Consider the following 26,619-nt stretch of genomic DNA (forward strand, 5'->3'; position numbering starts at 1 on the left):
TTCATCTTCGGAACACAAATTAAGTTCCCTTTCGATACTTCACTCGTACTGCGTATGGGGAAAGGTCTCCTTTTTCCCCGTTACTGAAGCCTTTTTCAATAACGCAGTGTAACTGCATCGTCATTGGTTCACTCATAGACAAGTTGTTGAACCAATGACGGCGCGGCATAGCTGCGCGACCTATGGCGACAGAGCGTGCGAATATTCCCGCCGAAATGGGCGGGGTTTAGGGTTATATAAGCGGGCGTTTCGCCATAGGATTTCAGTTCTCTCTCCTTCAGCGACGACTTCACATCGCTCCTCGCTGATCTCCGGCTGAAGCCTTCGCCGCCTGGAAAGAAGCTCGCCTGGAAAGAAGCTCTCGCCGCCGTCGAAGAGGCTCCCGCAGCGGACTGCTGAGCTCGCCGAGGAAGAAGCGCCGGCGCCCTCGTCGACTGCCGCCTCGAGCGCCGTCTCGAGCCGCCCGCATCCCGCTTCCGGCCGCCTGCCAGCCCGTCTCCTGCCGCCATCCGGCGCGCCTAAAAGAGCGATTTTCCCGCGGTTTATTGCCGCTCTAAAAGAGCTTTCCAACAGCGGTTTTCACTGCTCTAGCGGCCCTCGCCGCTCTAAAAGAGCCCCTCAAACGCCGTTTTCACGGCGGCGGCGTTGTTACAAATGCCGTGCCACTCGTGTGGCACATGCAGAGCCCCTCTGCATGACGACGACGGTCACGGTGAGTGCGTCGGCTGCCTGGGCAGACCCCATGCAGAGGCCGCGCTCACCGGGACCTCGTGTTCTCACTGTGAGAACATGAGTCTCGCCTCTCTGCGCTCGCGGATCGCCTTCTTCAGTGAAGGCGATCTCGCCGCTCGCGCCCTCCCGTCTTCTTCCTCCCGCGAGCCGGCTAGGAAGAGACGGCGGGGTAGAGCGGCCCAGTGCACGGAGTTGGATGACGTCACGCCGGCTTCCCCGCGTGCCTCACCCTCTCCCCCGAGAGAGCAGTCCCCCGTCCTGTTCTCCCGCCCTGAGCTGCGTCCCTCGGCAGATGCGAGCGACCTCATCTCTTTTGGCGGTTCTGAGGACGAGCCGCTTGATGACGTCATGTCTCTCGCGGCCTCTGAATCCGAAGGTTGGGCCGGTGATTCTGACCCCGCCCGCCTTCCTTCGCTGGAGCCCATTGACTGCAAGCCGGGTATGGATGCCGAGCTCTTCCGCATCCTTTCGAAAGCAGTAGAGGTTTTTGACCTCGAATGGGCTCCGCCAGAGGAGCCATCACGGAGCAGGCTCGATGAGTGGTTCCTGCCGGGTTCCCGCCAGGCCCCTTGTCAACGCGCCGCACCGTTTTTCCCAGAGGTTCACAACGAGCTGACGAAGTCATGGCGCGCCCCGTATTCTGCCCGCCTATGTACTACGCATTATTCAGCTCTCACCTCTGTGGATGGCTCTGAAGAGAAGGGTTACGAGCATTTACCGCCCCTGGATGAAGCGGTGGCGGCTCACCTCTGTCCCCCCACGGCTGTGGGTTGGAAAACTAAGAGGGCCCTTCCATCCAAGCCCTGCAGGACCACTTCTGCCCTGGCTGGCAGAGCATATACGTCCGCGGGCCAGGCTGCCTCAGCGCTGCACGCCATGGCTATTCTCCAGGTGTTTCAAGCGAAGCTCCTCCGTTCTCTGGATGAGTCCGGCGTCGATGCACCTGCCTTCCGTGACCTCCGCAGCGCCACTGACTTAGCCCTGCGTGCCACAAAGGCCACAGCTCAGGCCATCGGACGATCCATGGCCAGCCTGGTCGTGCTTGAGCGCCATTTGTGGCTCAACCTGACCGAGATTAAGGAGATGGACAAGACGGCCTTTTTGGATGCCCCGGTCTCTCCTTCTGGTCTCTTCGGGCCAGCAGTAGAGAGCTTTACGGAGCGTTTTACTGCAGCACAAAAGTCGTCTCAGGCTATGCGACACTTCCTGCCTAAACGCCCTAGCTCCACGTCTGCTTCCAGCCGCCCCAAGTCTGTGCCGGCTCAGCAGAACAAAACTGCCCCCTCTACCTCTCAGGCAGCACCACCCAAGGAACAGCGCCATCGTAAGCGCTCCTCCTTCCCGAGGCAACGTCAGGGACCCCGGCCTAAGATTACGCTGGACCCGACGCCTCCTAAGCCCTCCTGATATTTCAGGAAGGAAGAGGATGGGGCAAAGTCTCGCCACGGCCGGACCACCCCAAAAGCTCTTTCGTTCCACCCCCCCTCCGCCTCGTTCAGCTCCGGGCGTGGGAGATATGTTCAGTGTTGTACTAACTGGGCCCAGTGCTGCGTCCATGCAAAACGCTATTCTTATGGCGAACACTATGAATATTCTACCTTCTCTAAGAAAGAGCGAAGTTCCTCTTCCACTCTCCCCGGTGCACGGGCCCCCGATTGGCGGCCCGTCACCCGATACCATTCAGCCCCTTGTCACGCGGGCCGAGGCCTGGCGGGCCATCCCCGGAGTGTCAAGCTGGGTTCTGGGAACCATAAGTCGAGGCTACTCGCTTCAGTTCGCCCGAAGGCCCCCGCGCTTCAGCGGGGTGCTTCAGACTTCAGTCAACACGGACGACGTTCATGTCCTCCGAGCCGAAGTCATGTCTCTTCTGAGGAAAGGAGCTATAGAAATAGTCTCCCCCTCAGAGAGCAATTCGGGGTTCTACAGCCGTTATTTTCTAGTTCCCAAAAAAGATGGCGGTCTCAGACCCATCTTAGATCTCAGGCTCTTGAACCTCTCCCTCATGAGACGGAAGTTCAAGATGCTAACGCTGAAGCAGATCCTCGCGCAGGTTTGCCCCGGGGACTGGTTCTGCTCGCTGGACCTGAAAGATGCATACTTTCACATCCAGATGTGGCATCGGTCAGGAACAGAGCCTATTTCCCTCTGAAGTTTTTCCAGAGGATGCTAGGGCTGATGGCTTCCGCCTCCCCGGTTCTGCAGCTCGGCCTTCTTCGGATGCGGCCTCTGCAGTACTGGTTGAAGTTCCGGGTCCCTCCTCACGCCTGGCGGCACGGCCGCCTGCGTCTCAGGGTCAATCAGGCCTGTTTGGCGGCTCTGAAACCCTGGATGAACCCTGTATGGTTCAGCCAAGGGGTACCCCTACAGGCGGTGTCCAGAAGGACGGTGCTCTCAACGGATGCGTCCAACACAGGTTGGGGCGCTCTTTGCGAGGGCAGACCGGCCTTCGGCTCGTGGTCTCACGAGGAATGCCATCTGCACATCAACTGCCTCGAGATGTTGGCAGTGATTCGAGCCCTTCATGCGTTCCAGGCACACCTGACAGGGTGCCACGTCTTAGTCCAGTCGGACAGCATGACAGTGGTGTCATACATAAATCACCAGGGCGGTCTTTCGTCCAGCCGCTTATGCGCTCTGGCGAAGCGTCTTCTGGAATGGGCATCACCGAGGTTTCAGTCGCTCAGGGCGACTCACATACCCGGGAGAACAAACTTGGGAGCAGACATGCTATCTCGGAGCAATGTCCCCTCAGACGAGTGGATGCTCCACCCCCAGACGGTTCTCATGATCTGGGAGTTCTTCGGAAAGGCAGAGGTAGACCTCTTCGCTTCAGAAGGCAACTCTCACTGCCCAATTTATTTCTTGAAGGAGGAAGATGCGCTGGCCCATGTCTGGCCCAGCACCCTCCTTTACGCTTTTCCCCCGATCGCTCTGATCCCACAGGTCATCAGACGAATCAGGGAAGACAAGCACAGAGTCCTCCTGGTGGCCCCGCTCTGGAGGAGCCAAGTTTGGTCCTCAGAGCTGTTCAGGCTTTCCACAAAAGCTCCGTGGCCGATCCCCCTGAGACGGGACCTCCTCTCTCAGGCGAACAGGACGATTTGGCATCCCCAGCCAGAACTCTGGGCTCTGCACCTCTGGTCCCTCGACGGGAGCCTGCTAACCTCCCCAGGGACGTGCTGAATACCATTTCTCAGGCAAGAGCTCCGTCCACGAGACGCCTCTACGCCCAGAAATGGTCGGTCTTTGTTGACTGGTGTTCTACACGCAACATAGACCCAGTGGAGTGTGACGTATCTCCGATACTGTCTTTTCTCCAGGAGCGTTTGAATCTGGGTCGCACCCCTTCAACGCTCAAAGTTTACGTAGCAGCCATTGCAGCGTTTCACGCTCCTATCGCTGGCCAGTCAGTGGGACGAAACAACCTTGTGGTGCGTTTCTTGAGAGGTTCTAGGCGATTAAATCCTCCTCGTCCTCTCACTGTTCCCACCTGGGACCTCTCTTTGGTCCTCAGAGCTCTTAAAGGGCCTCCCTTTGAGCCACTGCGTTCAGCTGACCTCAGGCCCCTGACACTCAAAACCGCTCTGCTACTTGCACTAGCATCGGTTAAGCGAGTTGGTGACTTGTAGGCCCTCTCCGTGAGCCCTGCATGCCTTGAGTTCGGGCCCAACGACTCCAAAGTCGTTTTGAAACCTAGGCATGGCTATGTCCCTAAGGTGCTCTCGACTCCATTCAGAGCACAGGTTATTTCCCTCTCAGCGCTTCCTCCCTCGTCGGACGAGCAAGAGTTGGAACTACTCTGCCCTGTCAGGGCATTAAGGACCTACGTTGATCGATCACAGCCTTTTCGGCAATCTGATCAGCTCTTTATCTGCTTTGGTGGCCGCACCAAGGGGTCTTCGGTCTCAAAGCAACGTCTTTCGCGTTGGATAGTCGACGCTATTGCTCTTTGTTACTCCTCTATGGGCCTCGACTGCCCCATAGGAGTTAGAGCTCACTCTACTAGAGGAATGGCTTCCTCTTGGGCCTGGTCTAGTGGAGTTTCGATTAAAGACATCTGTGAGGCGGCCGGCTGGTCCTCGCCGTCCACTTTTGTCAGATTTTATCATTTGGACGTCCCGACCTTACAAGCTCGGGTCCTCTCGGTATGATCCAGCGGCCTCTATCGAGCTCCGCTTCATGCCACTCTGGGAGTTAACTCCCTTTTTGTAGTGTAACGAGGGTTCGACGGCTCCGGCCTTCTCACTTGTCCTCTGGTTCCCTCACGGTGCCCAAGACAAGTCCAGTCGTTCCCTGCCGTGGCACGGCGCGGTTGAATTCGTTCCCCATACGCAGTACGAGTGAAGTATCGAAAGGGAACGTACTCGGTTACTAACGTAACCTCGGTTCCCTGAGATACGGAACGAGTACTGCGTTACATGCCGTGCCACGAGGCTGCAGCTTCAGTGTCGTCGCTTCAGTCGAATGACCTGAAATCCTATGGCGAAACGCCCGCTTATATAGCCCTAAACCCCGCCCATTTCGGCGGGAATATTCGCGCGCTCTGTCGCCATAGGTCGCGCAGCTATGCCGCGCCGTCATTGGTTCAACAACTTGCCTATGAGTGAACCAATGACGATGCAGTTACACTGCGTTATTGAAAAAGGCTTCAGTAACGGGGAAAAAGGAGACCTTTCCCCATACGCAGTACTCGTTCCGTATCTCAGGGAACCGAGGTTACGTTAGTAACCGAGTACGATTTTTTTATCCCTCATAGAAAACAATGTAATTACCAGTGGTGCACATAACTTTTTTGATTTGGTTCTCAAGGGAGTACCTGGAGATGTTGCTTGGTACTCACAGTTTACGCGAAACATAAAAGCTGTCCTCATCACTTTCCTCCTGACTGCTCTCCTCACTATCTTCTTTTCTCTCGAACATGGTAGATGATGATAATGTTTTTTTTTTTTTTTTTTTTTTTTGACTAACATTAATGACACAGACAACAGCAAGAAAATTAGGCTGCTGTCACTTTAAGAAGGAAAGCACGGACCGAATAACTGACACACATCCGGTTTCTTTCTTAACTGTTCACTCATGTCATAACCGAGATAATACTTTCCGAGACAGGTATTTTGACATAATTTTTGTGTGTATGTGTCCGTTAAAGTGCAAGAATATGCGAAAGAGGAATTAATTAGGTATTTGAGCGCTGTCTGACTGTCTCTCTCTCTCTGCGTGCACGTGTTTCAGGGGTGTGAGGCTGTGTGCACAGATAGCAGCTCACGAGTCTCGATTTTCGCCTCTTCTTCCGCTTCTAAAATCGTTTGAATGTGTTAAGTGGCGAGACAAAACACATCCAAATGACAAACATTCACTGTATGATGGTTAAATTTAGCAGTTAATCCGCGAATCACAGGTGTGCTGAACCGTTGGACTTTATCCATACGGATCACGGATTAACTGCGATCCGTTGCACACCTAATAATTAAAGAACACACTTATCATCATGATTGCTATCTTACCAGAGATGGAGAAAAATCCTACTCCAGTAAGTAAACATGTCCCTGTGAACCGGTCCTCAAAAATGTTGGTACTCAAAAGCGATTCCCTCCATGTTTTCTGGTGCGCATCATTTATTTTTACCCTGCATGCGTACCTGCGTACCACTTATGTGCACCCCTGGTAATTACCACCATTCAAGGTCCAGAAAAGTATTAAAGACATCGTTAAAACAGTCAACTTGACTACAGTGGTTCAACCTTAATGTTATGAAGCGACAAGAATAATTTTTGTGCGCAAAAACAAAACAAAAACAGTGCCGGCGTTCTGACGTAGAACCTTGAAGCGCTGAACGTAAACAACAAATTTGTTGAATAAAGTCATTATTTTTTTGTTTTTGTGCACAAAAAGTATTCTTGTAACTTCATAACATTAAGGCTGAACCACTGTAGTTACGTTGACTATTTTAATGATGTCTTTACTTCTTTTCTGGACCTTGAATGATGGTAATTATGTTGTTTTCTATAGGGGTTAAAAAAAAACCTTTTGGATTTCATCAAAAATATCTTAATTTGTGTTCCGAAGATAAACGAAGGTCTTACGGGTTTGGAACGACATAAGGGTGAGTACTTAATGGCAGAACCCTTTAACTATAACAACAACACTATTCTGTTCAAAGCTCTAGTGTGAAAGCACCCAGAACAGTATGTGTTTTACACTATTTTTATCCAAAAGCTTCATTCCCAAAGTCATTCGAGAATCAGAGGGAGCCGTTCATGCAGCCTCCGGTCATTTTGAGGACCAGTTTTTTAAACTCTGTTAATAATCATATGATGTTCCAGGCCAAATAAAAGCTGTATCAAATTCCCAAAGGAAGCCATGCTGCCCCCACCAAAACCAACAATTAGTTTTTGCAAAACTCTCCCACACCTGGTCTTGTTTTGCCGGACACTGGCATAGCTTTCCTGTGAGTCGTGTAGTTCCACAAAAGAACGGAAATTAAATTACGTTCTACACTGTTATTTTGTGCCGCCGTGGTACAGCGAGTCCTTGAAGTTACAACCTTTACAAAAGGCCACATGGTTATGTAAGTAAGAAAAAGCGCCAAATACAAGCCGGTTTCTCAGGCATCACAGCTGCTTATGTTTTTCTTGCATTACTTTTTCATACTGACACATTCTGAGAGTCAGCATGCTCACTGCAGCCTGTTTGGAAAAGCAACATGGCTGCTCGGCTCCCTCTTCATAGCCATGTGGGTTGAAGGAGCGTTTTCTGTAAATGTTTAACCAGATGGGTAAACTCCGAACAGGTTTCAATCAATGTCAATGTCTTTGGGTTGTTTTCCCAGCATGCAGTGGGCCTCAGTTCATCCGCAAACTGACCATAGCTTACTGGTTACAAGAGGTTCATGTTGCGTGTCACAGAGTGCATGTTTGTATATATCAGTAGACTGTGTATTGTAAACCAATACAACCAGTTATAATCCTGCCGTCAGACATCTGCATTTTCATAAATCCTGGAGAGAGCCTGTTTTTAAAGCTCATTAAAGAAGTATGCATAGATTAAACCAAATCAGCGGTGAAAGAGAAGATTTAGTGTTTGATTATGGGTGGTAGCATGCAACCAGAGCAGAACTGACCTCGAGGGTTTTTCCACTTTTTCTGTAATAGTTACTCTGATGAAAGTACTATAATTTAAAACAAAATTATTATTTTTTTATTATTTTTTTTTTTTTTTAGCGTGTCGCACCATATGCCTTTTAACATTAAAAAATAGTTATAAAACTGCATCAGGAAACATGTTGTTCCGTTTTGCTGTTTTTGTATGCATCCTACAGGACACGTGCGTCATATACAGATACTTGCTATAGATTGTGAATGAAACATGTTTTTTATGCTCTACTAGATGATATATGTAATGGGTATTCTATCTGTATGATGTTTTTACTGATTTCTGTCATGATTATCATGATCACAATTTATGTAAAATAACATGGTCTAACTTGTCAGAAAATTAAAGGTAGGGTAGGCAATTTCAGAGAGGCTAGCAATAGCAAGCTAGCTTTGAAAGATCCCACCCTTCAGAGCATCTCCAAAGCCACACCTCGTACAGCCAGAGCAGAGACTGCAAAGCATCACAAGAGACGGCATTAAACAACCTCATGTCTCAAAGCACATACCATTTCAATAATAATGAACATAAACAACTTACAGAGCTCTTAGTTGTACTGCTGCAGATTCATTTCAGCGTTGATAGTGTTGACATAGAAAGTCTGAAGATGTGAACAGCTCTGGGTAGAACATCTTGGGTGCCAAACTTGTAATTTGAATACAATAATTGGATGAACATATTTTTGGTCCTGATACTTCCAAAGAAAATATATATATATATATAAAAAAATGACATTGCAATATTTTGTTTTTCTGCGATATATATTGCGAAATGAAAAAAGATGACTTGAATAGCTCTATTTGGAAATAATTAATCATTCTGGGATGATTTGGGGGATTCTGTTGGTGAGCATAGAAAATAATGAACAAATTACAAGCATAGATAAATATAATAGAACAAAGATACAAATGAAATAAATACTGCTTTATATTTTCAGTATATAACAGTATTCAGGTACAGAAATTGAATAATCAAATGTAAAATAACACTGCATAGTCTCACTGTATAAATTAAACACAATTAATCTATGTTAAAACTACAAAAGTGTTTTTTCTCTTTGTCTTTTGTTGTTTGATTAACATTCATGACACAGAAAGCAGCAGGGGCTTCTGTTGCTTTAAGAACGAATACGCGGCGCAGATACATAATACTGTTACTAATAATACGGATACACAGCGTTTTTCTTTCTCAGTTGTTTCGTTTAACTAAGCCACAATCAATTGTGTTTACGAGTATAGTTGATCTTTTACGTGCATTTTGAAATTTTTTTTGCATGTATGTGTCCGTTCCGGCACAAATAGACACGGAAGAGAATGGCATTCGGTGTTCACGTGCGTCTGCGCAGCTGTGTGTGTTTGTGTGTGTGCATTCTTAAAACAGCTGCACATTCAGAAATGAGTTCTTTTCTGTGTCTTTGTGCATTCAAATGGTTTAAAATCTCTTGAATCTTTGAAGTGACATGACCTAAAACCCGTTCAAATGAAAAACTTTCATTGTATGATGGTCAAACTTTGCAATTAATCAGAGAATCATCTGCGTTTTGAACCGTGGTTTCTGGTCCGTACGGATTAACGATCCCTGTACTAGACATCGCACATCCTGCAATGTGACTATAGTGGATGCGCACTTTACGATTTCGATGCTAAAATGATATATATCGTGCAGCCCTAATATATATATATATATATATATATATATATATATATATATATAAATATTAAATATTTAGACCACTTCTATTATTGGTTGCTATCAAGTTGTGAAGAGAGTTTCAACCAGTATAACAAAAAGTGTTTATTAAAAAAAAATGTCCTACCCTACCTTTTAAGTACTAGTTAAGAGTTGGTCAGATTGCCTGTATACATTGCAAAGTTCAGATTCTAGATTTTGAAACATTTTGAGTCAAGTGAAAGTCTTTTTTGAAATAAATTAGCTCCTGTTTAAAGGGTAAAATATTTGTTACTAATATCGGTCCAGAAATCTAATGTTAGGATATGACTCTGCTGATGTTGTAAAGTACTTCAAAGTTATAAATATTACAAATTTTTAGCATTAAAATGTCTTAATGTTTCCAAGTAAACTGAACCAACACTGCAGCAGGGATTTTCTCATTGATTTTATTTCAAGGGGAGTTTTTTTTAGCTCCTGTTTAAAGGGTAAAATCTTTGTTATTAATACTAAATAATAAATTTAATGTTGGACCATCTTTTTTTGGTATTGAATCAAATGCGTTTGTTATTTTGCATTTGCATTGCATTTTCCACCATAATTAGATGTGTTTTTCCCCGCACTGAGCTGATACATTATGGGATTTTTGAAAATTGACGTAAATCTTCTTGTTGGAACAGGTGCAGGAAGTATGTCTATGATGCCTCAAAATGCTCCCTACATAGACCACTCACTATGTTTTGGAATAGAGTCAGTATGTAAATTCACAAGTGGCACTTGACTTTTCAACAGCATGTCATGCTTCCTTGGGAGAAGTGAGAGAGAAACCGGCCCAAGCCCTGAAAAGAGTTCCTGTCCACTCCCCAACCGCACAGCCCACACACTAAGCCTTTGGAAAGAGAGAGGAACTGTGAGTGGGAAGTGTTGCTGGTGTAGGCCCAGGGATGAGAGTGTGGAACAGGGATGCTTCCGAGGATATGTAATGGCAGGTGTCTGCTGAAGCACGCCCGCCAATAATGTCTTCAATGAGGCAAACTCTGGCAAAGTCGCCCGCTGTTTCAGACACTATTCTTAGGTCTGTTCCTCACAATTGGGCTTGAAACTTAGACCACAGTATTCGGTGCTGGACAATGCTCAGAGCGATCACCCTCCTTCAGATCTCTAGGCTTCATACTCACCCTACACTGACATCATGCGAGCAGCTCTGGGCTCGTGGCCTGAGGTTCTGCTTTTTAATGTTGATGGGCCAGACACAGAACAGATCTGAATGCAGGCGAGAGTTTCAAAGGGCCAGCTAGAGTCCAAATGACCCGCTCTGTGCAAGTGATGTTACCAAGAGGTACATGTAACCTACGTGCCTGACACAAAGTCCAAAAGTACATATCTGTTGGTACAGTACTTTCCAGATCAAATACACAGAGGTTTGTTCAGCAGTCACATGTGTTTTGATGCCCCCCCCCAATCAAAATGTCAAACTGGGGTCAAAATGATTTTACCTGGGTAAGAACAGTTCTGTCATTATTTAACCTCATTTCGTTTCAAACCTATATACTGTTTTTTGTTTTGTTTTGCAGAACGCTGAAGGCTCAAAATCATTCACTCACCCACATGCATTGACACTATTCTTTAAGAGCTGCTGTGCAGCCAAAATTATGTACCCGTTATCACTGTAAAGCTGCTTTGACACAATCTGCATTGTAAAAAGTGCTATATAAATAAAGGTGACTTGACTTGACTTGACATGCCATTCCAAATCTGCATGGTTTTCTTTTTTCTGTGCAACACAAAAGAAGATATTCTGAAAATGTCTTTTTTCCATACAATGAAAGTCATTTTTGGGGTATACTATCTTTTTAAATAAGGATAAAAGTCTCTTTTTGTTATTAGTAGTTCACTTGTGATTTGCCAGGCATGGTTTGACTTAAAAGGCACGTATCTCTTCACAGGCCTCTGAGCCTATCTGAATCAAGAGCTGTCATTAATCCCAGCCTTTAACTTTCTTTCTCTTCCATGCTTTGATGCACTGCCAGAACACTGATCCCGGGTTTGTTTTCATTGACAAAAAAGATTGCTTGCAGTCTTTGACCTGAGAGCAATAATACAAATTTCTATAAATAATATGCTAATTTGTTAAGCAACACCTAGCATTCAGAATGCAATTGAAAATGCCTTTTAAAAAGCTAATGCATTTCTGAATTTTTATTCTGAATTTCACTTTTCATTGTCAATTACATATGTACTTTAAAAGTCATACAGTGTATATATATTCCTACAGTATATATAATCCATATTACAAAAATAAAAATATTAGCGCAAATATTAGGTACAGCGGGAATCCACATTTCTCTTGCCTCCCCTGAGCCCATTGACTTTAAACAGACCCCCTAAAAGCATGCCGTGGGTTTGGTGGGGAGGAATGGAGAATGAATGGAGGAAAGTCACATGAGAGGAGACGATGCCTCCATTGCGCAATAATTGGATATGATTGGTTATAATGGGATACGATTGGTTCGTGCGATTAAATCCCACCGCTCTTAAATAAACAGAACATTAATTACACTGTTTACTGTAAATACAAAATAAAATTGCATTTTTTAATGTAATGTTTAACCATGTTTAAAATGTGACAACATTGAGTGTAGGTATAACTGGGACATGAATTTACATTTAATTAAATTAATAATAATAATAATAAAAAAACGGTTACACTTTATTTTAAGGTGTCTTTGTTACACTGTAATTATACAAAAACAAGTACTGAGTAATATTAAAGGTGCACTAGAATCAAAAATTGAATTTACCTTGGCATAGTTGAATAACAAGAGTTCAGTACATGGAAATGACATACAGTGAGTTTCAAACTCCATTGCTTCCTCCTTCTTATGTAAATCTCATTTGTTTAAAAGACCTCCGAAAAACAGACGAATCTCAACATAACACCGACTGTTACATAACAGTCGGGATCATTAATATGTACGCCCCCAAATTTGCACATGCCAGTCCATGTTCAAGGCATTACACAAGGGCAGCCAGTATTAACGTCTGGATCTGTGCACAGCTGAATCATCAGACTAGGTAAGCAAGCAAGTACAATAGCGAAAAATGGCAGATGGAGCGATAATAACTGACATGATCTATGATTACATGATATTTTTAGTGAAATTTGTGAATTGTCTTTCTAAATGTTTCGTTAGCATGTTGCTAATGTACTGTTAAATGTGGTTAAAGTTACCATCGTTTTTTACTGTATTCACAGAGACAAGAGAGCCGTCGCTATTTTCATTTTTAAACACTTGCAGTCTGTATAATTCATAAACACAACTTCATTCTTTATAAATCTCTCCAACAGTGTGTAATGTTAGCTTTAGCCACGAAGCACAGCCTCAAACTCATTCAGAATCAAATGTAAACATCCAAATAAATACTATACTCACATGATCCGACACATGCATGCAGTATGCATGGCGAACATCTTGTAAAGATCCATTTGAAGGTTATATTAGCTGTGTGAACTTTGTTAATGCACTGTTTTATAGTCGAGAGCTCGGGGGGCAGGGAGCGCGCAATTTAAAGGGGCCGCAGCCTGAATTGGTGCATAGTTAATGATGCCCCAAAATAGGCAGTTAAAATAATTAATAAAAAAAAATCTATGGTATTTTGAGCTGAAACTTCACAGACACATTCAGGGGACACCTTAGACTTATATTACATCTTGTAAAAACTGGTTCTAGGGCACCTTTAAGTAACTACATGTACTTTCTATAGGGTTAGAATTGGGGTTTGGTTTGGTTTAGGGTTAGTTGCATGTGATTATTCATAATGTACAGTAACTACATGTAGCATATGTAACAATGATACTGTAAAATAGCATCACCAAAAAAATTGTGAGGACTTTGCCTCATTTCAGAACACCACTGCATGCCACTGATATATATCCCTTCATTCAATGAAAGAGAGAAAATGATTAAATTCTGAATTTTTTCCAAATCCTGTAACCTACTCTTCTCTCCATCAGGAGAAGTAAATGGCACGCGCTCCCCTCCGATGAAGAAGACCGGCAAAGAAAACACCTACCAGCACTACAAGGAAATGGCTGTGAAGCAGCATCACAACAGTAAGAAGAACAGGATGTACAGCACCCTGGATGATCCCAAAACGCTTATCCCCAAACTGGTGAGTGTCCCTCTGTGAAGTACTCACAGCACTCTTGAGTACTGGTGAACACAAAAGATAAGATTATATTAGATTAACACAGAGAATGATAAACCTATTGAAATAAAGACCTGTATTCACCTTGAATGTCATTGTGTTCAGTACGGCAGTGCCCTCTTCTGGTTATCAAACTAACCCACCACATACACAACAGTGTGGGCTCACACAACACACACACATACCCCCACTCTCTCTCACTCTGACATAGATAAGCTCTTTTCTGTATCAGCTAAACATTAATTATCCTAACACAGTTTTCTGGGGTTCAGATTTACGGTATGTCCTTTGTACAACCCTCTATATTTGATGTCGCTATAATTCTGTGGTCTGAGGTTGTTTGTCAATGTATAATTTATTGCTCCAGTATGTTATTTTCATGATTGGAACTGTGCAAAAACAGCTGTAAGCTGTGTTTTTCGAGTGTTTTTCGTATTAAGGCTGTTTCTGCTGCCACTTTTGCTATGTTTTTAGTTAAAACACATGATAATTTCCTTAGTTACCTAATTAACCAGCGATTACTGATGTCTAAAACACTGCCCGATGATAGCATGCAGTCACAATCGGATTGCCAAGACAGAACAAACGGCTGCCGTCTCTGCTGAAACAAGTAATGGGCCAGTGCTTGTCGAATTTGGCCATCACACAAATACACAGAGTTAATTAACTTTTCTTGGAATTGTACCATGTTTTACCTGGACCCTTAAATCGTTAGCCAAGTGACCACTGCAACAGGACCTCACCCCAATCAGCATCTCTATCAGGCATCATCAACTGTTCTGAGCCAATAGACAAATTGTCTTGCTAATTTACTTTAGTTGGCAAGTCGGTTTTCTTTTTTCATACTTTTTTTTTTTTTTTTTTTTAATAAAGTAAAACATGGTGCAGTAAACGGCAGGTCTGGTAGTTTTTGTAGTAACTCAAATGTAGGTCTTGTTTTGTATGACAACTTATTTAGATCAAGCCTGTCTGCTTTACATTGTCTTATTAGCATATCCTCACCATTTAAAGGACGCCTTAAGTTACGGTGGCCCAGTAGTGCACAACACAACGAAATTAAAAAAGCAAACATAAGTACCATAACATAAACAACGGAATAAAGCCACAACACAACTGAATAAAGCCACAACACAACGTAATAAAGCCACAACACAACGTAATAAAGCCACAACACAACGTAATAAAGCCACAACACAACGGAATCAAGCCACAACACAACGGAATAAAGCCGCAACACAACGGAATAAAGCCGCAACACAACGGAATAAAGCCGCAACACAACGGAATAAAGCCACAACACAACGGAATCAAGCCGCAACACAACGGAATAAAGCCGCAACACAACGGAATAAAGCCGCAACACAACGAAATCAAGCCACAACACAACGGAATAAAGCCACAACACAACGGAATAAAGCCACAACACAATGGAATCAAGCCACAACACAACGGAATAAAGCCACAACACAACGAAATCAAGCCACAACACAACAGAAATGCTCCCGACCACTAGGGGGCTCTCAGAGCTCGTTAATATTAGTATTCCTTGCCAATGTTCTATAAAATCGACAGTCTTACAAAGATATCAATACCATGATTAGTTTTAAGTATGTAAACGTTGCATATCGACTTGACTTTGTTTAACATTTAAAAACAGACATGTTCAAATTCCAAAGCTTGTTAGTTCCTGTTGGTAAGACTGACAAGATTTGTAATTTGAACATGTCTGTTTTTAAATGTTAAAAGTAATTTTAATGAATACAAATGACGTTTTACGTTTTTATAAATTTTAACCACTTGGTGGAATTGGCAGACGTTCCCTTCATCATTCGCCGTGGTAGCGCGTCAAATCATTCACAGGTATAAATATGAAGCTATTGTGCACTCAAGTGATTTTGAATTAATATTTCATGTCGATATACAGTGGTTATATACTGTTGAAACTAATCGTGGTATTCATATCACTGCCGACTCTATAAAACATTGACAAGGAATACTAACAATAACCGAGCTCTGAGAGCCCCCTAGTGGTCAGGAGCATTTCCGTTGTGTTGTGGCTTTATTCCGTTGTGTTGTGTATGGAGTCAAATTAATGCCTTAAAGTTGTGCACAAAAATAAAGTTTTGCAAAACACAAAAAAGAATTGAGCAATAAAAAAATGTTTTGCAAACAAAAATAAAGAATTGCAAAGGAAAAATAAAGTATTGAGCAGAAAAAAATAAGTTTTGCAAACAAAAATAATAAATTGCAAAATAAAATAAAGTAGTGCAAAAATAAAAATATAATAAATTACAAAAATCAATGACAGCTGTAATGCTATTTTATCTTTGCCAAAGATTTTTCATGCTCAAACCTACTAAATCATTTGCAACGCTAATTTTATTCTGCGTTTCAGTCAAGCGTGCGCTCACGATACTGGTTTTCTTTTGCGCTGCACTTTTCTGTGCGGATCTCTTTATGGCACTGGTTTGACGTGGGGGTGGAGTCAAGAAACGGGGGCACGCCCCCGCGAAATGCATTGTTGGGGAACGTAATCAGCGACAGGTGAAATAATTCTTTGACATGGTTAAAAATAATGAATGGTTTGTTTTTGTTGGTTTGTTTAGCATATGTTGTCGCCAATTACGACCCCCTCCAATGCATTTCTTATAGTAATATGACCTGTTGTGCTCTGTCTCACTGCCTGTATCCACTTTTGTGTCCTTAAACATTCGTTTTTTGGGGTCGACAGCTTATAAAAACTTATTTCTGGGTTTTTTAGCTTGTTAGCTGTACACCTTGTCACACAGCAGCTTTTAGGCATTGTTCTGTTTTTTGTAATGAGTCAGAAAAGACAAGGAGGCAGCATCATGCATTACAAAGTCAATGGAGACGGTTGGATTGATTTTTCCCCCGGTTGGATTGTTTTTCCCCCGGTGGGCATGGTTTTCAGATTATAATAAATGCGCTCTGTCTCTATGCTTGATCTGTTCTGTTGCGATCTGCGTCTCCTGTCGATGACGTGTTTCGCGGGGGCGTGCCCCCGTTTCTTGACTCCACCCCCACGTCAAACCAGTGCCATAAAGAGATCCGCACAGAACAGTGCAGCGCAAACGAAAACCAGTATCGTGAGCGCACGCTTGACTGAAACGCAGAATAAAATGAGCGTTGCAAATGATTTAGTAGGTTTGAGCATGAAAAATATGTGGCAAAGATAAAATAGGATTACAGCTGTCATTGATTTTTGTAATTGATTATATTTTTATTTTTGCACTACGTTATTTTATTTTGCAATTTATTATTTTTGCTTGCAAAACTTATTTTTTTCTGCTCAATACTTTATTTTTCCTTTGCAATTCTTTATTTTTGTTTGCAAAACATTTTTTTATTGCTCAATTCTTTTTTTTGTTTTGCAAAACTTTATTTTTGTGCAAAACTTTAAGGCATTAATTTGACTCCATAGTTGTGGCTTTATTCCGTTGCGTTGTGGCTTTATTTTGTTGCGTTGTGGCTTTATTCCGTTGCGTTGTGGCTTTAATCCGTTGTGTTGTGGCTTTATTCCGTTGTGTTGTGGCTTTATTCCGTTGTGTTGTGGCTTTATTTCATTGTGTTGTGGCTTTATTCCGTTGTGTTGCGGCTTTATTCCGTTGCGTTGTGGCTTTAATCCGTTGTGTTGTGGCTTTATTCCGTTGTGTTGTGGCTTTATTCCGTTGCGTTGTGGCTTTAATCCGTTGTGTTGTGGCTTTATTCCGTTGTGTTGTGGCTTTAATCCGTTGCGTTGTGGCTTTATTCCGTTGTGTTGTGGCTTTATTCCGTTGCGTTGTGGCTTTATTTAATTGTGTTGTGGCTTTATTCCGTTGTGTTGTGGCTTTAATCCGTTGTGTTGTGGCTTTATTTAATTGTGTTGTGGCTTTATTCCGTTGTGTTGTGGCTTTAATCCGTTGTGTTGTGGCTTTATTCCGTTGCGTTGTGGCTTTAATCCGTTGTGTTGTGGCTTTATTCCGTTGTGTTGTGGCTTTATTCCGTTGCGTTGTGGCTTTAATCCATTGTGTTGTGGCTTTATTCCGTTGTGTTGTGGCTTTATTCCATTGCGTAGTGGCTTTATTCCGTTGTGTTGTGGCTTTATTCCGTTGCGTTGTGGCTTTATTTAATTGTGTTGTGGCTTTATTCCGTTGTGTTGTGGCTTTAATCCGTTGTGTTGTGGCTCGATTTCGTGGTGTTCTGAACTTATGTTTGCTTTTTTAATTTTGTTGTGTTGTGCACTACTGGGCCACCGTAGATAGTTCACCCAAAAATGAAAATTCTATAATTATTTACTCACCCTCATGTTTTTCCAAATCTGTATGAGGTTCTGGTCTTCTGTTGAACACAAAAGAAAATATTTTGAAGAATATTTTTTTGTTTTACTTTTCGCTTTTGCAATCACACGTACTCTCTGAATAGGGAGTGGCGGTGCTGCGCACACATTCTACAAAACAAGATGTTTGTCAGACGCTTAGGCTCGGTTGTTCAACGAATCGTCCGCCATGGTCTTGTCAGTCATCTTGTCATTTACTCTCGTCATGTGATCGGTGAACTCTGATTCTTGCTGCACTACGTACAGTGCTTCAGCTCGTGTTGGATGAGCTGGATGGGATTGAAGCAACCATTATCCAACTGAATTAAATGGTGTGGCGACCAGGGCGGGCGAGAGCCGTGAGGGAACGGCGCGAGGCCGGTGGCGCGAGAGCCTTGAGTCTCTTACGGAGGAGCTCCGGGAGCATAAAAGGAGGAGCGACGACAGTGAAGGACGAGAGAGGACCAGGCCTGGAATTTATTTTATGTTTTATTATGTTTGTGTGGCCGGCAGACGTCCGCAAGGGTCTGCCGGCATTACTTTCGTTTTGTATTTGTTTATTTTGAATTAAAGTTTTGTTCGCCGGTTCCCGCCTCCTCCTTCCCATACGTACGAACTGTGTTACAAATGGTTTTTATTCCATAAAAAGTGAAATGACAGTAGAGGCGTAATGTAAACGTAGTGGTGGCATATTCTATCCTAATTTCACCCTCACACTCCATCATGGCAATTTCGTGAGACAGCTTTTCACCTCGATAAGAAATCGTGGCACAAGATCTCGTCACACCCCTAGTGTTCAACAGTAGAAAGAAATTTATAGAGGTTTGAAACTTGAAGGTGAGTTCCTTTTTGGGTGAACTATCCCTGTAAGCGCATTGATGAAAACGGTCTTATATCCACTCATATTTTCCTCCTCATTGAGCATATTCTGTTGGGCAAGAAATAGTTCAGAAAAAAATACAATACATGTGACCATCAACAAACAACAGCAGAGACAACAATAGCTGTACTATGAAGCACACTGGTTCTGCTGATCTGAAAACTATATAGTAACTACAATAAAAACGGCTAAATGATATGTTGATAAAGCAAATGGATGTTGGAAAGTACTAAAATAAGGTAGATGCAATAAAACGAAGAAGCCAAGGCAATAAAAATTCAAACCAGTGATAATGGTAGGGTAATAAAAGCCAAACTGAATAAACAACTTTTCTGTGGGGGTCATAAATCAGTAGTGTAACCATCACATATCCCAATGAAAAGCAGACATTCAAGGAGAATGTCAGGGTGACGGCATGTCCGATGACAGCAGGGGACTGTTCACTGCTTTGTGATGGAGCACTTTTCATCCACACGGTACGGATAAGATCCCTGGCAGGCCCTCTTCCCCCAGTGCCCTCTTATCCCGGGCCAAGCAGGGAGCAGCCATCATGAGAGATATAGGGAAAAAGAGAAGGAATGGGAGACAGGAATGGTCTTTGATGCCGATGCCTGTCCTTGCGGAGAGGTGGGGAGGTAGAACCAAGCCAGAAAATTAGCTCAAGTACGAGATTAATATCAGCCACATAAATGTTTCATGAAGCCGCTGGCTTGCTGTTTATCTCACTCTCCTTCTTATATGAGTGTTTCTTCGAGGATTTTTATTAAAACTAACTTTTTTAATATAAAGGTCAGTCTTTTACCACCTTTTCTCATGCATTCATCACATACTTTTGCTCCTTTCTACTTATTTTTGTGAATGCCTGTTATGTTAATGTTTTATTATATCATAAAAATTTGAATTATTGTTTTTAAACTATTATCATTTAAATAGTGTAATAATCATGAACCATTTCAATATTAATTGCGTGAAAATTATACATTTTTTCCATCATTTCCACCACGACCAACAAATTTGACTCTAATAAAGTATTCTCAGATACTAACTGTACTTGTTTAGCAAGATTTGAGAGATTTAAGATGTGTGAAGAAAAATGAATAATCCAGGTAAATCTCACTCGTCAACAGTATATTTTTACATTTACATTTATTTTACAGTTTTTACGACTTAGAAAGGAGATTTCTGATGTCTGAAACACTGTCCGGTAATGGCATACACTCGCAATAATTTTTGCACAGCATTTCAAGCTGTAATCTTGTGCATTAAATGTAAAAAATTTGAAAATATTACTTACTTGTGTGTAGTATACATAAAAAAATGATGACTATGAAATTACCCTTGGCAAGACAAAAGAGATTGCCATGTTATTCCAAAAAACGTAATTTCCATCACAGAATGCTATTAATCAATTTGAGATGATGTGGAAATGTTAAACTAGAAATTATATTAAAATGACAGAATTGCCATGTATATATGTATATTTTTGGACATTGTAAGTAGAAAAATAAAGTGTGTGTGTGTGTGTGTGTGTGTGTGTGTGTGTGTGTGTGTGTGTGTGTGTGTGTGTGTGCGTGTGTAAAAAAGGGTTTTAGGCTGTTTTAAAAGTTGAAGAAATACTCAAATATATGTTTGTATGTCTGTGTTGTCTTACAGAGCCAGTGTCAGCAGGAGCTGGATAAAGTGTTAGAGAACATCTCCCAAATGACGTTCCATGACAACAAGGGACCTCTGGAAAATCTGTATGACCTGAAGTTTCCCAACTGTGACAAGACAGGACAGTACAATCTTAAGCAGGTGAAACGATCAGCACTTACCTCAATCTTTCAAAGACATCCCTTACGTGCTAGCTCGCTAATCCCCAATTTTACCTGCCATTTTGATTTTTCAATTGGAAAAATAAGTTACTATGTAAGTGAAATTAAAGTAGTTTATGAAGTCCTCTTGTTTATTGTCAGTTTAAAATGTTTAGTAGTTCACCTGCAACATTGGCTAGTAGATTAGCACAAAAATGACCCGCATTTGGATGGCGATGGGTGTTAATTTCACTGCAGGGCAATAGGAATATGAGACATTGCACAACCTTTCAATCTGCAGCAGCCTGCTGTTTTATTACCCAATTCCACATGGAAGGTTCAATAATGACACAAAGATGGAGCCAAAGAGAAACTGTGTATAAAACATTCCCACATTCTCTACAGAAGGCTGTTTTTATCAAAGCCAAGGCAACCGTATCTGAGCTGAGAATTACAAGCTAATGAAAATTTTGCTGAATGACTAACCTGTCTGTGGGGTGGCTTGCCCTTCTTTTTAGTGACGTTCTCAGAGGAAAGAGAATCACAAATGAGATCTCTTTTGTAATCTCTTTTATAAATCTTTGGCCTGTCTTACACATCTCTTACACACTGATTAGATGAAATGGGTAGCAAATGGATGGATGCTTTTGAAGGGTTTTTTGTTTTGTTTTTTTACAGATTTCTAACAGCCTTTTGGTTCTGAAGTTCTTGAGGAAAAATGTCACACATGTCCATTCATTTTCAAAAGAAGTCTCAACAATGTTTCAAAATGTGCTCAAATTTGCCAAGATGTCTAAGTTTGCTATTAAAATTCTGAATGAAATCTCAATATGAATTGATCTACAAATGATCTGGTCTTTCCTAGCTACATACATTATATATATATATATATATATATATATATATATATATATATATATATATATATATATATATATATATATATATATATATATATATATATATATATGCTGGGTGGCACGTCATATCAAAAAATGTGCCCGGTGCAGATATGTTACATGGGTATATAATAGGGGTTTATAAGGGATGCACAACGTGCGAAAGGGGGCGTTTGGAAAATATGCTGTATTTTTGTAATTCCGCTAGGTGTCACTAGTGTGTCGCAAAAACGACACACTTCACCTTTAAACGGTACAACACATCGGCTTAAAGACTCAGATAGAAATCATAGACAACATAGTAAAACCATGACAGGTGTCAATTTAAATGTATGTCAGAAGTATTTTTAAAATTAAGAATTAAAAATATTAATATATTATAATAATATAATAAACATTAGTAGCCCATTATAAATAAAATATAACTAAAATATAATTATAATAAATAGAAGTATAAATAATAAGTATTCTTTGAAAAATAAGTTGAAATAATGCAAATTGATAGGGCTGGGACAGTAAATCAGAAATGATTCTGGATCGATTCCGAGATTTTCCGAATGCATTTCGATTGTCTCTCGAGTCGATTCTGAGCTTAGTTTTTAACAGCAGATGGCACTGCGTGCTTTAGAAACAGCCATACTTTGCTTGCTTCCAATTCCTTACATTACTTGAACCTTTTATAAAATAATAATTTATAAAGTTTGAAAAGGTGTTTGCAATGGGCTGTTTACATTAATCTTGTGTCATAAAAGCATTCTGAGGTGCAAGTACATTCTCAGACTCAGTCGAACACATGAGCACTCTTCAGTGCTCTTCTTCGTGAGCATTTGAGTGTGCGGTTAAAAACTAGCCTAGAGCGCCATCTGCTGTTAAAAACTGAGCTCAGTATCGAATCAAGAGAAAATCACGATGCATTTGGAAAATCTCAGAATCAAGTGATGCAATGATTTATTGTCCCAGCCCTACAAATTGATGACTTTAACAAACGCATAGACTATTGATTAACAACCTCGGATAGTTACAGTAGGTCAACTTACAGTAGAGGTCTGTCTTTAACAGTTTATACAGTTTTTTTTCTAATGGAGAAAATGAAATACTTTGAAAATAGTTTCAGATATGACTTTTTTCATTTTATTTAGTCTAGTTAGTTTTGCATCAAATACAATATGATTTTCTTTGATTGCGATCATTGCATTGCTTGATTGCACATTTTTTTTCTGTTTGGGTGAGCGATCCACTCACAGCTTTCCCTGCGCATGAAATCCCCCATATGCCAGCAAACCAATGAGAAAGCAGCTGCAGCACCAAAGCTGTTGTGGATCCACTTAGCCGAAATCCTCCATAACTGGCAGATTTGAAGAAAATTTCTGTCGTTTGGCGAATAAATAAATCACATACGTATTACCAATTTTTTTCATGTGAGCTTTATGGTACACCTCAAACAAGGTCATTTGTGTTATAGTGTTATTATCAGTTAGCGAGTCCATGAATGGCTTGGGTATGCAGAGCAATAGACAAAATGGCTTTATATATATATAAAGTAAAAAATATATTTATAAAGCCATTGTTTTGTCCATTGTCTACTCTAGGCTCTAATTTTCTTGCCACAATCATGTTATATTACTTTTAATGTGTACTTTGCAATATGTATTTAGTTACTTTGATTAATTACTCAGCATGTCATGTATTTTAGTGGATTACAATTGTTAATCTACTACTGACAGCCCAAATAAATGAATTTCAGGAGAAACAGCTTGGAGACAAAGTTGACATTTTGCTGACAGAGCTGATAACTGAGAACTTTTAAATAACTGTTAAAATAACAATTATTTTAACAATTATGGTATAATGTTTCTGTGTCCTGGCATGACATGGTGCAGCTTAAACCAGGACATGTCCCGGAGAAGTAAATTGGTATGTTGTTTTGATGTGCAAACCCTGTTCTCATGCAGGGCTCAAAACAGTGTACCTCACCACACTTAATTGTTTTGTAATCATCCTGTTCCTTTTGCGATTACTGTAACTGTCAGTTTTTGTTCTTTGCCATTGGAGGACAAAATTGAGAATCTGTTTTTTGCCTATTTTGGGTCTCAGCGTCAGCTATGTCCAGTTCAATTATGACCTCATTTTGGGAGTGCTCAGTTGGGGTCAATGAGACATGCTGGGCCAAATGATGCGGGAGGGCTGTTTTGGGGCAGTGCCTCCACCCCGTACTCGCCCAAGAGCTTCATTAAGCCCCCAACACCCACCATTTCCCCGCCCCTCTCATCATCTTCCCTTTCTTGTATTCCAGTGCCACATGTCCAACCACGGACAGAGGGGCGAGTGTTGGTGCGTCAACCCCTTCACTGGTGTCCAGATACCCTCGTCCCCCAAAGTAAGGGGGGACCCCAACTGCAGCCAATACTACGGCGGTCCCGAGCTGGAACCGCCAACCGCCCAGCAGAAATAGACGCTCCATCAGTGAGATGCCCCGGGTCGCAAACGAGGAGTGTTAAAGCGAGTGCAAGAGCGATGTGCATGTGTGTAATTCTGTACATGTATGTGTGTGTATTTTCGAAATAGTATGATCTGTATTGTCAATAGGAGTGTGGAAAGTCACATGCCAGCAAAGACAAGTCAAGGACAGATAGTTAAACTTCTCAAATCCAGATAACTGTACTCCAAATTTAACTCTTGAGTGATTGTTTTTTTTGTTTTTTTTTCTGCCTATTTATAGGCTCATCTGGTGCCTTTTAATCTTGTGACTGAATCTGGTTCCATGGAGGCCCTTATACAGCATTTGCAGCTGTTCGGTGTGAAGATGTGTCCGTTTAATTCTCTCTTTTGTTTTTGGAGACCCAATAAAAATGGTTGCATGTTTATTGCACCATTGGTCACCAGAAACAAATTACAGCAAATGAAAATGCACAACAGCAGCAACTTGACATTCCAAATTATGAAACCAAAAATTATGACTCGTTGACAGAGAAAGTGGAGGGGTCGTGATTTGTTCGCTGATTTGAGAGGGTCTGTGCTTGAGAGGCTGGAGGCCATTTTGACTACTTGAGTACCCAACAGATAAATCAACCTCGAGTACTCAAGTGCCGCTTTTCCGCATGAGTGTTGCATTAAGACCATGCATTCAAAACATTTTTAAAATGTTTCTCTAAACCACTGCTTTCGTTTCCATTCAGTTGCCTTGGGCTAAAAGTCACTGTGTACGCAAGTTACTATGTGGTGTTACTGCAAATTTCTGTCCCTTTTACCAATCGGAGCACAAAGATCTAAAAGCCAAAAATGTCACAGAGACAAATGCTAAACTGAAAATGAGGCCCCATTTTACTGAAGTTCACTCAATTAAGTGTGTTTTCACAATCGATAATTGCCGTCGCTTCCAGGTACTCGAGATCTGGCCATCCATGCTCCTGGCGACTGATAGACCTCTGTTCTCTTGCTGTCTCTCGATCATGTGGTTGAATGCAGGTGGTGTATGTGTGTGTTTGTAGAGTGGGGATCAGCGTTTACTAATGATGTGCTGACAGAGGGCTAGATTTGGACACAGGGCTGACATTGACAAATGCGATATAAAGTGGGTTAAGTGCCTATAAATAAACACAAGTTTGCCTGCAGTGCCAGTGGGCTGTGGCTCACCTTGCTTCACTCTCATCTGCAGAGGGATGTGTTGGGGATTGGCAAGGGTGATTTTGCCCAGTGTAACTTTTGAATTTGGAGTTGAAGAGTTCTCTGAAGGAATGTGAAAAAACATTATTTTTTTCCTCCTTGGATAGCCCAATGCAACACGCTTTTCTAAACAAAAAAGCTTGAACTTAGTGAAAGTATATGATTTATTCTTGGTCACAATTGGAATCTGTGGGGAACTACAGGGTTAGACTAAGTTGGTCCAATAGAAAATTGAAAACAATGAAGTAACATACAGCGGGGTCCAAAAGTCTGAATCTTAAATTCAAAATCTTACTAAAAGCTTGCGCCAGTGCAAACCCTCTTTTGGTTTTATAAAACTACTGTCAGGATTTACTAAAGACACGCAGTGAAAAATTAACTCTGAAAATCCATGGACAAAGTTATTTTTGCGGCTGACCTTATTGCATTTGTAGCAGTTTCCTTTTCAGATGCAAAATTTATGGAAGGAGAGTATTTAAATTAATCATGCAAGGTGATTTACTAAGGTTTGTGCTAGTCAATTTACTGGTATTTGTGCCATTATTTACTGCCCAAAAAAAAGCATGTCATGCGCTCTCAAGCCCAATTGTCTTGTTTAGTAAATCTGGCCCTTAGTATTCTGTGAAATAAAAATAAAAATAAAAATAAAAATCAGATTCTGCACAATCTAGGTCACTATTCAGTAAGTAAATGTGTAAAGTTTGGGCTCCTTAAGATTTTTTTCTTTAATAACCACACTGTTTATTTGATTAAAAAAAAAAAAAAAAAAAAACAATAAAAAAGTATTGTGAAATATTACTGTTTTCCATTTTAATACATTATGAATTATGAATTATTTTTGTGATGGAAAAGCTGAATTTTAACTGCTTTTATTTATGCCATTACTCCAGTCTTCAGTCTCACATGATCCTTCAGAAATCATTCTAATATGCTGATTTGCTGCTCAAGAATCATGTCTAATTATCAGTGTTGAAAGCAGTTGTGCTGCGTAATGTTTGTGGAAACAGTGATACATTATTTTAGAATTCTTTGATGAACAAAAAGTAAAAAACAAACAAACAAACAAAAAAAAAAAAACTGCATTTATTTAAAATTGAAATCTTTTTTTCTAACATTATGGGCCCTATTTTAATGATCTAAGCGCATGGCACAGTGCATGACGCAGGTGCACTTAGGGCATGTCCGAATCCACTTTTGCTAGTTTATCAACAGAAAAAATGGTCGGCTCGCCAGGCGCATGGTCCAAAAGGGTTGTTCCTAGTCTGTTAATGAGTCATGGGTGTGTTTTGGGCGTAACGTGCAATAAAC

At 41.7% G+C, this 26,619-nt stretch overlaps 1 protein-coding gene across 1 annotated transcript in view; it reads left to right on the plus strand.

The window, feature by feature from the left end:
• The window catches only part of igfbp2b (insulin-like growth factor binding protein 2b), a 37,431-nt gene extending 11,348 nt beyond the window's left edge, over positions 1 to 26,083 (plus strand). Inside the window, exons 2-4 of the mRNA XM_048194576.1 lie at positions 13,568 to 13,725; positions 20,610 to 20,750; positions 23,942 to 26,083. Of these exons, the coding sequence (XP_048050533.1) occupies positions 13,568 to 13,725; positions 20,610 to 20,750; positions 23,942 to 24,100 (458 nt within the window). The 3' untranslated portion in view covers positions 24,101 to 26,083. The remainder of the gene's footprint in view (positions 1 to 13,567; positions 13,726 to 20,609; positions 20,751 to 23,941) is intronic.
• The last annotated feature ends 536 nt before the right edge of the window (positions 26,084 to 26,619 follow it).

The sequence above is a fragment of the Megalobrama amblycephala genome, linkage group LG6 (genome assembly GCF_018812025.1).
Source record: "Megalobrama amblycephala isolate DHTTF-2021 linkage group LG6, ASM1881202v1, whole genome shotgun sequence".
Taxonomy (NCBI): domain Eukaryota; kingdom Metazoa; phylum Chordata; class Actinopteri; order Cypriniformes; family Xenocyprididae; genus Megalobrama; species Megalobrama amblycephala.